Source organism: Lytechinus variegatus, chromosome 7, assembly GCF_018143015.1.
Source record: "Lytechinus variegatus isolate NC3 chromosome 7, Lvar_3.0, whole genome shotgun sequence".
In the NCBI taxonomy this organism is placed as follows: domain Eukaryota; kingdom Metazoa; phylum Echinodermata; class Echinoidea; order Temnopleuroida; family Toxopneustidae; genus Lytechinus; species Lytechinus variegatus.
Window position 1 is genome coordinate 24432967 of NC_054746.1, and position 15703 is coordinate 24448669.

Here is a 15703-nt window from a genome sequence, read left to right on the forward strand (position 1 = left end):
TATTTAAATCAACTTTTTGTTGAGGTGGACTTGTCCTTTAAAGCATTACTTTTTTAGCTGTGAAGGATCAATGAAAAATGTATTTTATTGTTTGCCAATTGGTTGAAAGTGCCTTTTGTTCAGTTCAGCCAACAGTTTCGGACATAAAATAGGTATTCGAAATTTAGAACCATGTATTGTTGTTGCATATTACTTTTATCAGCCAACAATGCATGATGAATATTGAGATGATGCATAATGATCATATTATATTTGTATGACAATGGTTAATGAAGGCATTCTTGTGCTGTTTGTGCCTTTGAAACCTTTTATGAAAAGAGGTGGAGGAGTCGGTTTAAAAAGTATGCATTTTTGACTCAATATCTTACAAAATATTGTTATTACAAGTGGCCAAAATGCTATATATTATAGTGAATTAATGCTAGATGCCTTACTCAGACTTTTTATTTTCATTTCCTAAGAGAGCTATAGTATATCTGTGTGAAACATTTATCAAGAGAGAAACTAACTTCAAGAAATGTATATCAGACAAATAATAGTTTTGCTACAAAAAAATGTCTTAATCAGCAATTGCATGATGATGGTCATTTCTTGATTTCATTGAATTTTCAATCATAACGGTACTTTATGCAGCTCTAAACTTAGTACATCATTAAGTGGCGAGTGATAGATAATTGATATTCTAGTATAATATGTGTACAGTATTATTGACTCATTAGTACATTATTTCAACAGCTTTAGAGATAATATAAATCGTGACTTTTTCTACAGATGAATTGAAAATGAGAATTAAAGGAATGTTCATGCCTCTTTAGAGATCTATGAAGCTTTGCTCAGAATTATTTTTGTAATATTGTTAAAGCAATATTTGCCTTAGAAACAAGAGTGAGGATCATTTTTCACTCAGTACTGCTAGTTCGCATGTACTCAAAGAGTTCCCAAATTTCATATCTGTGTCTTTTTTATTGTATTCATTGAAATAATTTCTATTTTGCACTTTTTAGTACAAGTTAGAAGTAGTTAGTGAAATGATGTGGAATATATAATTGCTTTGAAATATGTATACTATTTTTGGTGCTGGGGAACTCATCATTTCCATATATAAATCTATTCCAGATATCCTACACAGTTATGTGATTAAATTATATTGCTATTAAATCAAAATGTATCTAATTATAAAACCTCATTCATTTTTCTTTTTCAGCGGTAAACATAATTTATCATTAAACAGTTTAGTATGAAATTGAGAGCTTTGCAAATTATAGAAGTGCTCAAAATATTAATAACATTGCCAAAGAAAAAGTCGTTGGAGTTATGGGTAGGTGGATTATTGTATTACATTATAGCAGATAAGTAAATTGATAATGGCAAATGTATCAATGATTTTGAGCACTTCTACCCCCCCTCCTCTTTAAAAAAAATGAAGGAATTTCGGAAAATGTCTTATGATACCAGTTCAAACTTATTTTTCATTTATTTAATTTGGGAGATGGGGACGACAGTGATGTTTATGCATTCTCCATGTTAACACCTAAAACAAATCAACTACCTCCTCTTTTAAATTTTTGGACTAGTTATTTTTTAGATTGATTTGGCAGAAATTTTCCTACTATCAACTAACTTGTCCAAAAACAAGATTGGTCGATCTAGTCCTGCATGAGTAAGAATATAATAAATGCAAAACCATCAGTTTTTAATAGTCGCAAGACTGGTTTACTATGCAAAATCAAAGTAAGCAAATTTTGGAGCCCCAGCTTGCCCATCATTCACTGCAGAATGGAATTGTGTTCTTAAAGGACAAGTCTACCACAAAAAAGTTTGATGTTAATGAAAAGAGAAAAATCCAACAAGCATAACAAAGAAAATTTCATCAAAATCGGATGTAAACTAAGAAAATTATGACATTTTAGAATTTTGCTTTATTTCGCCCAACAATTACACGTACATCCTGGTTGGTATGCAAATGAGCAGACTGATGACGTCACCCACTCACTACTTTTTTGTATTTTGTTATATGAAATGTAAAACCTAATTTTCTCATTGCCAAGTGAAACAAAATTTAATTCCTCCCCTAACATGTAGAATTACCATTATTTTAACAGTTTATGGTTAAGTCAAGTAGGTCCTTACTGTCAAATCTGTAAGTAATGAAATTTGTATAATTCAAAAAATAAAAAACAAAAGAAGTAATGAGGGACATCATCAACTCTCTCATTTGCATATCACATAGTTGTGCACATAACTGTTTTGTGGAAATAGTGGAACTTAAAAATGTCATAACTTTTCTTTTACTTCCGATTTTAATGGATTCAATTCAACAATTTTCTGGGGTGGACTTGACCTGTAACTTTACCCACTTTGCCAAAGCACCTGTGCCTATTCAATAACCCTAATGATTACGAAAATGGTATGGCCCTTAATACAGATGTTAATAAGCACTTAATTTTCAGTCTTTTAATCAACAAAATTACAATACTAAAAAAGAAACAAAATGAAACAAAGATATGCACCTCTGTATAGACCAACCCACAACTGATATACAGAGTGGAAATATCTAAATATTCAGAGGATGGGCCTTTAATAAGGTTTTAAATTGATCGGGGGGTGGCATTGTGAATGTATGTTGGTATCAATTGGATTTGGGACAATAACAGAAAAAAGATTCGTTCACCATAACTGGTATTTGTTCGGGGTCCTAGGGTCAGCTGCAAAGTGGTCTGAGAGAGAGCTTGAAGAGCGTCGAGATATTACTTAGATATTCTGCAGCTAGACCATAAAGACATTGATGATTTTATATTTTTAAGACCCAATCGCTGATTGAAATGTCCACAGTACACAGACTACGGTAGGCGAGGCTTGATATATCCTTCTCTATTAATAGTCAAGAGATGGCAGCAAACAATTAGTATCCAAACTGAAACATCGAGATAAAATTATTTGTCGAGCACAATTACCATTTATTTTGAAAACATCTGCGTCTTCCCATTTCATCATATAAACAACAACAACAAAGTGATAAAGAAGCGATATGAAATTTCGAAATCATGAACTTTATTTTCCAATTTTCTTCACTGAATGCATTATACAATCATAATCTGAAATATCACGAGGTAATGTATACGACTTGATTGACACGGAGATGAATGACCCCCACCCATATGACGTTATCTAATTTTGCTGATGTTGAAATATCGTCTACAATAACAAAACTATGACTAACATACAGAAAGGATATTTGAAGAAAGACAACAATACGAAGATGTGAAAAATGAAAGCAGGAGACATATCGAGAAAGTTTAAATTCACCATTCTTCAAAATGTTCACATTCCATCATAAAATAAATTCAGACAACACACAATGTAATATTGAACAGAGTCGAAGATCAAAACATGGTGAGAAAAAAACGAAACAAAAACTTTTCTAACAACCACTATACTTTAACCAACTTAATTATTGTGAACCCAACGACTTTAAAATTCTAGTAATTTCGGATCCAAGCCAATTGCCAATTGAACATACGTGTTAACATAGATAAATCCAAGAATCTGCATTTTCAAATTTGTGCACCCCCTATATTTAAAAAATCCCGAATCCGCTACTGTATAACGAATAAATTAATTTTATTGGGAACACAGGACGTTCATCGGGGAAAAACCTGCTTAAATCTCCACAAAACGAATTATAAAAGATAATAAAGTGATAAAAACATACTTCCAGATCAAAATGATTCTTCTTTACGAAGACCTTGAAAATACACATTTTCATAAAACAAACCAATTCAGAGAATGCACATTGTGATATCACGAGCAGAAAGAAAGAAAATGACACAATGTTTTGTAAGCACTAAGCAACATTGAACTCATTGACTCATTGTCATGTGTTTAACAGAACAGTGATCAATATATCAATTCGTCCTGAATCCCCTCCTGTTTTCGTTTTAACATGTCATAATTATGTACAATCAATCAAAGCATTATCAAGTGCAATCATGGAAAGCATTAAAAAACTTGTTGAAATGATTCTTGTAAGAAAAAAACTTTAGTAAACAGTATAATTAGGAAAATGATCAAGATTATTTACATGATTACGGCAAAGTATATACTAAGAAATCAATATAAACAATGATTTTTGTCTTCAAAATACCGTTTGTAGTGGAAAATTGTTTATATTATTTTAATTAGGTGTTTGTCTCATCATATGGAATTTCTGTATTTTACATTGAATTACAATTTCATTTTTTATATTAATGTTTTTACCATAAATCATCAAGAATCACATTATTTACAATAAATTGCCATGGTATATACTACAATAGTGCCTTCCAGGAGTAGGGGAAGAGAATTTCGAAAAGAGGGGATTCAGCCGTGAAAGTATTCTTCAATAAAGAAAAAAAACACCGCCTTAATTTCATATTGCACCGAATATTGAAACAGTCTGACTTTGCACTTAAATGTAGGCATCATTGTTATTGAAAATAATTGTTTAAAAATTCCTAGAAGCACGTCTTTTCATATATTTCAAGGAGAATAAAACCTTTGAAACAAGATAGCTTGTGTGAAAACAGACAAATCAAAGAAACAGATAAACGAAAGTTTGAGAAAAATCGGACAAATAATGAGAAAGTTATGAGCATTTGAATATTGCGATCACTATGCTTGCTATGGAGATCCTCAAATTGGCAATGCGACAGAGATGTTTGATGTCACTTGTGAACAACTCTCCCTGTTACTTTAGTATATATTTCACTTAAATTGTTTCTTTTATCACATCTATATCAGAAGATCATGTGTTCTTTCTATAGGAGGGCATGTAATACAGATTAAAAAAATACATCATGGATAAAGAAATTGTATCACCGTAAGAAAAAGCAAAAAAAAGAGACATTTTGAGGGTATTTTATAGTCCATCAAAGGGAAAGTTGTTCACATGTGACATCACACATTCTTGTCGCATTGCCAATAGGAGGATCTTCATAGCATTAGTGATTGCAATATTCAAATGCTCGTAACTTTCTCATTATTAGTCCGATTTTCTCCAACTTTCTTTGTTCTTATTTTATTTTTTTTCTGTTTCGACACAAGCCTACTTATTCCAAAGTTTTCATTCTCCTTTAAACATCAATGTTGTACTTTTGAATGATAATTTTCTGCTTAAATGTATTTAGTTTCAGTTTTATTATCGAGAAAAAAAATTTAATTAATCGAATAAAGTGTCAAACAATTCGATATTAGGACTCAAACGTCCCGTTTTCTATTCGGTCTCAAAACCAAATCGGAAACGTTTGAGATCAAATATCAACACTTTCATGGTTGAGTGTACGATCGTTATCCCTCTATGGAAATGTTTAGTGAAGTACTTGAGCTCGAAACTTTAACAGGGCGGAGTGTAATTATCAATTATTTTTCCAAAGTACGTTTGGATATAGCAAAGAATATCACAATTATTTATGTAGAATTTCTTCATTCTTTGTACTCGTTTTTATATTTATCGATGTAAGTTTAGTAAAGAAAAGCCTAACTTTCATTCCCTTCTTTCCCTCATTAAGGTGAAGCATAAATCTGAATATCTTATTGCTGCGAAACATGAGATGATTACGTAGCATTGTCAAAAGTTTGTTTTTGTCATTTAACTTGTATAAACCTGTATTTGTAATTTGTGAATCAGTTTTGAGTGTCCAATAAAAATTTATAAATAAAAAAATATAAATTGAACGTCAATTGGGCGTAGTCCTGTTTTACACCCGCTATCACACAACCCTGCTATCTTTATCTAAAAAAAAAGAAAGAAAGAAAATGGCTCGATTTGGCATTACATGACATATCCCCCATCTTCCTCTTATCATTATAGTGCATCATTGGAATACTCATCTTTGTCCACTTTCTTTTTCACTGATTGTTTCTGTATTTATTAATGCGTCGGCAATATGTACATGGACTATAGTACAATTATAATTATGATTTGAATTTATAAATTGCCATCACAATACATGTTCTCCCCCACTTTTTTTTTCTTCCGATTTCTTTAAAAAATAGTGTAAATTGCAAACAGTGCAACGAATAAATATTGGCATTTTATGTCAAATTTCCTCCTTATCAGTAAAATTGTTTCTATATTTATCAACGCAGCAATTTTGGGATTATTAATCGCTATAGGATTGAATTCATTAATAATTAAAATTTAAGAATCGCATTCCTTTCAACTTTGATTTTTTTTTCATTTATATAGTTTAATATCAACGCAGCCAATTATAAAAGTGTAAATAAATGAGCAGCGCCTTTGTATTTTTTTTTTGTATAAGCATGTTTTATTATATTAATGTCAAATGGGTAACCACGCCGAATTTCAGTGTAACTATGGACGAATAAAGAACTTGTGAATTGATTATTCCTGTTTCTGTGAAGAATTTTCACGTAAGAATGCTGTCAGTAATGTTTTTGCTGTTATATCCCGAATCGACAGCTTGGACTTCTAAAGGATATGAACACTATGATTCAACTTTTCAACTCAATAGCAAATGCTGAATTAAAAATAGAAAGGAACATGATTGAGAATGCTTAATTTGTTTTTTTTTTACTGTATTTAAGATATCACACAGACAGCTCTAATCATTGTACTGACTGATAGATACGGTCAATATGCCTTAAAGAAAAATCTTTTATACACGAAATATCGAGGTGGTAAATATTGAAGAATATCATTATTTAAAACACTGGGTTATGATAAGATCAGCGGGAGGTAGGCCTTAAAGGGGTCGAAAAGGCCACAAAGGTTACCGATGTAGCATAGTTATTATTTGACATGGAAACTGTTGTTATCATTTGTGGTATAGTAAAAACTTCCACTAAATTCGACAGCACTTCCTACAATCCCCACAAACAGATGAATTTTGAAAAAAAAGGTTAAAGTTTATTTTTAACTTTAAATTGTATATTTTTATATCACGGATTTGAATTTGGCCAGAAGCCCATTTTCGACTTTCAAAATACAAGAAACATTTTTTTTATTATTTAAGGATGATTTTACATGCCGGCGATAAACGTGCTGCTTTTAGCATGACAAACTCAAATTATTCTTTGTATTCCTCTTACATTATGCATGTCATACTCTCTCAATTATGTAAATGAAATTCGTCAAATTCATTGGATGGCAAGCAAAAAGCATAATATAAGACTTTTAAAGCGGAGAATCTTCATCTTATTCTATGTACCTTACTCTCTCTCTCTCAGCTATGTGAAGATACAAATATCTTACAAAATTCGACAAATTCATTGGTTGACAGGCAGACTATAATGGATATGAAAGCCTTCAAAAATTCGACTTTTTCACTGAGCATAATGGTTCAAGGAGCAAACGTCAATTTCGTCACTCTCGTAATCATTTTCAAAGTCTTCGTCATATTTCGGCGGGATCCGAACCTTCTCCGCGAAATTTGAAGGCAACAGGCTGCTTTGCGTCACAGGTAAAATCGATTCCGTCAGACTTTGGAAAGACGGCAATCCTGCATGCTTAGAGGGGTTGGTGTAAGGAGATGGGTAACTAAAGACGGGAGAGCTCTGAGTGGGCATCGTCGGAGATGGGTAGTTGAATGAAGGGAGAGACGCAGTAAAGAATCCAGGAGACGGAATATCACTTGTCGGCAGAGAGGTGTTAGTGAGAATGCTTAAGTTTGATGGTGTGAAAGTTGGCGATGGGTCCATGGGACTTGGAGACAGACTGTCGTTGAATCTATCTGATAGATTCAGGGATGGGATGGTGATCCGAAGAGGAAAAGGTCGACGAGATTTGTAGGTTGGTTCTTTTGAAATATTAACCGCGATTTCTTGCTGTGTTGTAGTTAAAGGTACTGACCTAGAAGAAAAGTCAGCGTGATTCAGAGGGGTGTCTTCTGGTTGCAGTGGTGTTGTATCGATTTGGGGCCGTCTCGTAAAGTCGGCACCCTGGAATGAGTTATCACTCTCAGAAGATAACATAGCTCTACCTCCTGTTTGAAATAAATACGCTGCTGTTGCCGAATCTGCTGGCAAAGAGCATGATGGATATCTATCTGGATTGCTGTAATATTCTTGGGCAGGCATGAAGTTTTGTGCTGATTGGTTTACGAATGATGATACCCGTAACGAACTTGAAAGCGGTGTCTGATGCAGCAGGTCCGCATGCTCTTTAACTTGACAGTACGGAATATTAGACAGGTCTGTTGCTTCCTCTGAAGGCGGTTGGGTCTCCGACATTGAATCGATATGCATGGCGGAGCTAGAAGCCACCCGTGAGTTTGCCAACATGTAACTATCGCGATATGCAGAGACTGCGTCAAATGGTTGATGTGGCACCACGGGACAATGGAAAGCTGGTCCAGTTGGATAATTTGAAGTTATCGATACTTGGCACCGGTACGTCTCATCTACCAGTGATGAATGGAATGTTGATCTTGGATGAAACTCTATTTCTCTTGAAACACCATGAGCTGACGAATGGTTGGCGAAATACTCAGATGCTTGTCCTGTAACACCCTGAGCCAAATGGTTGGCGGAATAGGCTGCCGTTTGTCCTGTAACACCATGAGCTAACAAATGGTTGGCGGTATAGGCTGTCGTTTGTCCTGTAACACTATGAGCTAACATATGGTTGGCGGAATACTCTGATGCTTGTCCTGAAACACCCTCAGCTAACAAATGGTTGGCGGACGAGGCTGCTATTTGTCCTGTAACACCATGAGCGAACAAATGGTTGGCGGGATACTCTGACGTTTGTCCTGTAACACCATGAGCTGACGAAAGGTTGGCGGAATAGGTTGCCGTTTGACTGGGAATATATCCAATATGTTGGTTGATAGATTCGTTAGATGCCATCTGTATGGCGGGACTTGGTACGAATGGTCTTGGCATTTGGTTGGCACCGACTAAAGGCTGGGGTCGATACATTTCATTTAATTGAGGCGTGTGATATGACGTGGGAGAGTACTCTAGCGCGTGGTCAAAATTGCCTTGAGACGACGCATAGTTGATAAAGGCCGAAGCTCCGGGGATATTGTCGTTGTTAGAGACAATTCTCGGGGCACTAGATTGGTAAGGTACCACGGGGTGTAACGATCTATTCGAAGGGCTTGTGAAGAAGACCATTCCTGGTCTAAACGTTTCGCTTTCCTGAACTGCTTGGAAAGATGTGGGAGATGACCGCGAAGCTTGGCTTGAAACATTCTGAGGAGTCAACGTCATTTGTGTCGGCTGTGACAAATTCATCGGAGGCGAGTCCCAAGAAGAATATGGACCATTGTATTCTGTCGAGGAAATTAAAATAGTGAGTTTCAATCGAGAAAATGGTAATTTTTTTTGCTTGATCTTAGGGTAAAATTTTGCAGACATTTGAAGTTTATTAAATTCCAATTATTCTGAATGGTTTTTTTTAACCAAAGAATCACAACTAAGACCCAAAAAAAATTGCAAGTTACCAATTTTGTATGGCAAAAATTTAAGGAGTATTTGGTCTCCACCGTCGGGTGCGATGAAGCTGACATGGATTATGAGAATCAATAGGAAAATGTATTAATACACAAAAGCTTACATTTATTTTAGTCGAGATGGAAAGGCCTGATGTATATTCTGATTTAGATCAATGTTAATGTTAAAAGAAGAATCATGAATTTTTCATTCCTCGCAAGATACATACCGACATTTGTCGAATCCGGTGAAAGTTGAACGACGGAATTCGCCCTCTCCTCTGACCTTGTACCTTCAGATATGAGATCAATAACTGTTGGAGACGATGGTATACCCTGTGAGGAACCTTGACTGACCTGTAGCTGTTGAGATGTACAGTGATCTTGTCTCTGTTGCTTCAACTGCTCTCGACTTAGGGCTACCTGCTTCGCCATCACTACCCGTCGTTGAATCACAAGGTTACATCGAGTGCAGAGGCAGTCACGGTACTCGCATAAATGCTTGTGGCCTTTGAGGTCCACGACGAGTCCGTGGTTTCGGCATCGAGCGCAGGTTGGATGCCTTTTCTTAAGGGGGAGACATCTTTGTGACTCATCTTCCCGACCTTTCACATCTGCGCCATCTAAGAGGGAAAGCACAGAGTAAAAGTGAGAAAACTGTAGATGGTCCTAGAACTCTTATGTCCGTCTAACAGATACATGTATTAATCTTAACATTTAGTCACCCTTGGTAGCAACTTCAACTTTATCAGCTGGTCTTCCAATCGGTAAATTGCCAATTCACCAACTCGTCCACACATCACATGGTCTACCTTCATTTAACATAATGCCATTCCATCAATCAACATTTCAACCAACAACCATTCGGTCCAATAGCCAATTGATCCAATCATCACTTCTTCTAAACGCCAGATCGTGTATGACCGTTTCATAACCAGTTGGTATAACATCCATTTAATTCAATTTTCATTCATTTCACATAAATTAACACTTTGTCCAATTAGATCAAACGGTATATGGACTAAATGGTTATTGGACCAACTGGTTATTAGACGAAATGGTGATTCGTCGAAATGGCAGTTAGACCATGTGGACAGTGGACGAACTGATGCAAAATGATAGTAGACGAGTTGGTAATTGATGAATTGGCACTATAGACCGACTGAAAATAAACTCTTCCAATCATGCTTATGGGCCTTGCATAACATTACCATTATCCATTCCTATTAATATACCAAGAGCCTGCTAGATAGAACAGGTAGGATGTCCTGTTTTGACTTTTGTAAAGTCTTTGGTATGAATCCTCCGGGGATCGAACCGGGATCGAACCCACGACCTCAAATTCATGAAGCGGACGTTTTACCATCATGCCAGGTTAGTTTAGAACTTATATAATCGCATTATTTTGTCCGCTTTCAATGATAAGTGTAGGCCTACGTTGTAAATGTATATTATCTTTTTCATGTTGAATTGAAAGCTCGATGGTAGGGTATATTGATCATTTTCAACTATTTGTACTAACCTGGGACACTGTATGCATGGTGGTCAGGTGGTGTTGGTGTGGGGGGGGGGGGCAATCCGTGGTTTTTAAACTCTATTGGAGACTCTTCATGGCAGGGACCGCGAAACCGAGGACTGGAGACCCCCTCCCCCGAAACCATATACAAAGACATGAAAATTACAATCAAATTATGATTGTAATTTTTATGCATGTTCAGCTCCTTCTCCCGATCCCCACGTTTGACTCAGCCACCCTACCAACATCCAGGTTTAGTTTATGCGTGCTTGGCTCTTTCCTCGTATTTTAATGATGAAGAGAACTATCTTAGTAATTATTTCGAGTCAATTATGAATGATTTGAGTGTCAAATGATTTAAAACATATTCATGATATTAGAGACACCTGTCACGATTGGTTATCCATAGTGAAACGAATACTTTATACCAGAGTTTAAATCAATAAACAAGAGCGAGGTGAAAAGAAAAGAAACAGGACAGGAAAGGGATTATCCCTAATTTTCATCTTTCCTTTGTCTCTCTCTCTTTTTTCTAAAGTTCATTGATCGTCTTCTTTCATGTTTCCTCTTCTCTCTTATCTTCTCCCTTTTTCTCTGCAGACTATGGCGGAACAACCAGTTGTAGGCCTCGATTTAGGCCTAGATCTACATCAATGATGTCGATCTATTCATCGTTATAGGGGGGGGGGATATCACGTAATAATGCAAAGCGCCATCCCCCAAAATGAATAGAAAGAGCAAGCAGATCGACATCCATGAGTCTAGAGAAACTGAAGCCTTTTTTTATAGTTTCAGTTTAATACCATCTAACGTGTCGTTGAATCAAGATCGACTCATTTCGCACATCTTCGAATCGTAATTTTGAAATACTAAACGATGTATATATGAAGAGGTATTTAAATCATTCTCTTTTATATAATCGCATTATGAGCAGTTTGGAATGGTAAAGATAAAAATCAGTTTTTCAATGCCACTATGTTGAAATAGTACAAGATGGGGAGTAGTTGGAGCTTGTATTCACTCAGGACTTAATTAAAAATGAAAGCCTGATTCGTCCTTACACAATTCTGAATTATATGGCTTAAAATGTTCATTCAGGGTGTATCATATTTGGGCTAATTTATAGATACCAGATAGCATCTTGAAGAGTCAAATGTCATGGGTCCATCCATATAACATTAGTCATTCAAAGTTCAGAAATAAAGAAAATACAATCTTCGTCAATCTAAAACAAGTAGTTAGGAGTTAGGATTTATCAGTTCGACTGTTATGATATGGATCATATTTTCGAACCTCTTTCTCATAAGTTCAATTTATCATTTACCATCGGGCAATTTCCAGATAAATTAAAAGTCGCTAGAGTTATACCAGCTTTCAAAAAGGGAGATAAAGACTTGCCTGTGAATTATTTATAGACCTACTATCGATTTTACCCGTGGTTAGTAAAATATTCGAAAAACCAGTGAATGCACGTTTTTGATGAAATGCATAGAAAAGAGTGAGATATTGTGTGAAGAACTACACCAATATGGTTTAAAAATTAATACAGTAGGTATATATAAGAAACTTCCACTAATAAATCTGATTACCAAATAACAAACAACATATATTGATAAAGGAAATGTCACAGTAGGAGTTATATTCATTGATTTTGCTTAGTTTTGATACGAGTTTAAGAAACGAGAACATTGTATGACAGGAGAATGGTTTAATGATTATTTACGAAACAGAAGACAATTTGCTAATTATGATGGAATTACTGTTCAATCCTAATACAGATCGATTTCACGTGGTATTTCACAAGGATCAGCTTTAGCAGGGTCCAACTTTATTTTGTTCTATATAAAATATCTAGCAAACTCATTGAATTATTTCAAACTCCGTCATTGTGTGGATGACTCAATTTTAATTCATATTTTTAATTGAGATGAACATCATATTGATTAAACAGAAATTAGGCCTAGATCTAGTCTCAATTAGGGTCCAATCTAAATAATAGGAGCCTATAACAGCATGGTGCATTGCCAACAACAATGCTGTTTCAAAATATATTGATTGTAGACTAGACCCTAGATTCTAGATCTACTGCCTGAAACATAATTTATGTAGGCCTATAGAGTCTTACGTTTTTGTCTATAGGTCTAACGTTAACATTATTTCTTCTGTAAATATTTAGATCTATCTAAGTCTACATCTAGATCTACATGTAGGCCTAAATGCGTTCACTAATAAAGATGACCACAATTGCCTGTATTAGATGTAGATCTATCTAGATTATAGATCTAGTTAATAGAATTTTATGTAGAAAAAGTTAGATTTAGCCTAGATCTACAAAATAGTTGAAATCCTTGGCGGATTTCAACGGGAAAATAAAAAATCCCCGGGAAAAGAGAAAAAGGAGAAAGAGAGTGAGGGAAAGAGAAAGAAAGAAAAAGGGAAAGGGAAAAAAGAACATAAATAGGGTAAATGGAAGGAAAGCGGAAAAAGGAAGGAAAGAAGAACATGTGAGGAAGTACAAAATATCCTGACACATTTTTCTGGCCAGCTTCGCTCGCTGGCGATTTTTCATAAATTTTTTTCACATTGGCTCTGTTGTGCTGCCTCAAAATGCTGCAAAGTGCTTCAAAACAGCTTTTTTGTTCTTTAAATTTTGAAAACTTTCTCATTCACTCACTGTTAGTTCTCAACATTTTTTGTCACTGACATAAATCTTTCAGCTTGCGCTTCGCGCTCGTAATAACTATTGACCGAGTCTATACAGGTATATTATCTGTTCACATGGGGCTTAAAAATCCAATGTCAATATGCTTCTCGCAATTATAATTTTCATTATTCATTTTAGCGAGATGCACATCCTGCGCAGGACCCCCCTCCCTCTTAACATAATTTTCATAAATAAAAATTTTCAGCTCGCGCTACGCGAGCTCTAATTTTGTTTAATTAGATAGCCATCCAGTTCATGATTACAAAAAAGTGCTTCAACGTCCAGTTATCATCTAAGGATATCAACAATTTTCAGTTCGCGCTTCGTCGGGCTCAAATTATTCATTTGGTGAGATATTATCTTCATGACCCAATCATATCATTTATCAGATATGCAAACAGCTAGTCTAACAGTAGCCTACACTAAACAGGTACTTTTTCAAATTCAAGTCAGTAGTACCGTACTCTAGCCTACATTGAAAAAAAATAGCTCGCGCTTCTCGCTCGATTTTGTGAAATCGGCAAAGTATCTGTGCCGGTCGCCCCCCATGACTATTTTGCATCCCCCTACCCTAGGTTAAAATTCCTGGTGCCGCCATTGCCCCGACCCGATCCGCAAAACGTTAGCACTGCCCCCCAAAACTGCAAAGATTCTAAAATGTTACAACCGAGAACAAAAACGAAAGGATATTAGGAAAGGAAATTAAAAGAAAGGAAGGAAACGTTATTTTCTGGATACCATATATGTCAAAATCAATCTCAAAGTTGGATTCTCCTGAAAAGGCGATTTTGACTTAGGCCTAGTAACGTGATAGACTCTACCGTAGGCCTAGATCTATCTAGACCGTCTCCCATGGTCTAATCTAGACAAGGGCTAGATCTAACTGTAGATCTAGGCCTAGTGTAGAATCTAACACTAACTTACTGTTACCGGTACTGTTATACTATAGCCTAGGGGCTATAGGGCTAGCCTAGATCAAACACAGACGGTCGTAGGCCTAAGGTAGTATAGTACTTAGTACTAGTAGTGCCTAAGGAAGACAGTTAGGCTTAGTCTAACTAAAGTCAAGTCAAGACTAATAACGACAAAGATCTAGGGCCTAGGCTAAGACAAAAGTATAGTGACGTATTGTATTACCGGACACTATCATATTTCCGGACGCGCATATAACTGCGTAGGAAATCAATTTCGTACCGTAAGACTTCCGCAGTTCAATATCACAGATCAATTCAAAGAACGAGATTGCAAAAACAAGGCGAAAATATAACTTTTACCTTATTTTTCTCTAAAAATGACAGAAAATGCTTGAAATAACATATAACACAGTTTTGGCATTAAAAATTGATCCCAATTGATCTATTTTCTGATTGAAATACGGACCTGATTTGCCGAATTTCAATCTCGTACGCTCCATCGATTAAATCGTCGACGGCTAGTTCTCAATGTCCCGGTATACCCCGGCCGTGCGCGAGGTTTACCGTGTTGGAGAGCCATCAATGATCGACAGCGCATCGATAGAACTTAACTTGATGACTGAGTCTTACGATATGAACGAGCATCATTAACACTTGGAAGTGCAATATCGAACGCGCAATTAAAAAAAAGGAAATTAGTTAGCAAACGCAAATTTATAACAAAGATCTGATCAGAATCGTTATAAGAAAGCAAACAAAAACTTAGAATTTACTCATGAGATGATTAATCTCGAAAAAAATCACACCAATTCTTTCTTACATCATTATAATCAAGAATATTTTTACCCGTCCGGCGCGCGTCCGGAATTACAATATAATTTGTCACGCACGCACGAAAATAATTGTTTTTTGTTTTTCGCGGAGGGGTATGCGGCAAGTGCGGTGCAAAGAAAATGGTTGGAAAATATAATATAATTTCATCATATTCATGATTTTCAGAATATTTGGAATAGCAAGTGATAATTTTTCTTGATTGTATTTCCTCTAGTTGTCTTTTTTGAAGCACTGAAATGAAAGTGTCCGGCAATAGGATACACTAGCTGCCATACGTTAATTTGTTTGTTTGGCCCTATCG

At 35.6% G+C, this 15703-nt stretch overlaps 1 protein-coding gene across 1 annotated transcript; it reads right to left on the bottom strand.

Moving 5' to 3' along the window:
- Nucleotides 1-6872: 6872 nt before the first annotated feature.
- On the bottom strand, nt 6873-10655 carry LOC121418082 (flocculation protein FLO11-like). Its single transcript, XM_041611788.1, has 3 exons — nt 10646-10655; nt 9665-10057; nt 6873-9275 (listed from the first exon to the last, which is right to left on the bottom strand). The coding sequence occupies exons 1-3, from the start codon at nt 10653-10655 to the stop codon at nt 7324-7326; spliced, it is 2355 nt and encodes a 784-aa protein (XP_041467722.1). The 3' UTR covers nt 6873-7323.
- Between the last annotated feature and the right edge of the window lie 5048 nt (nt 10656-15703).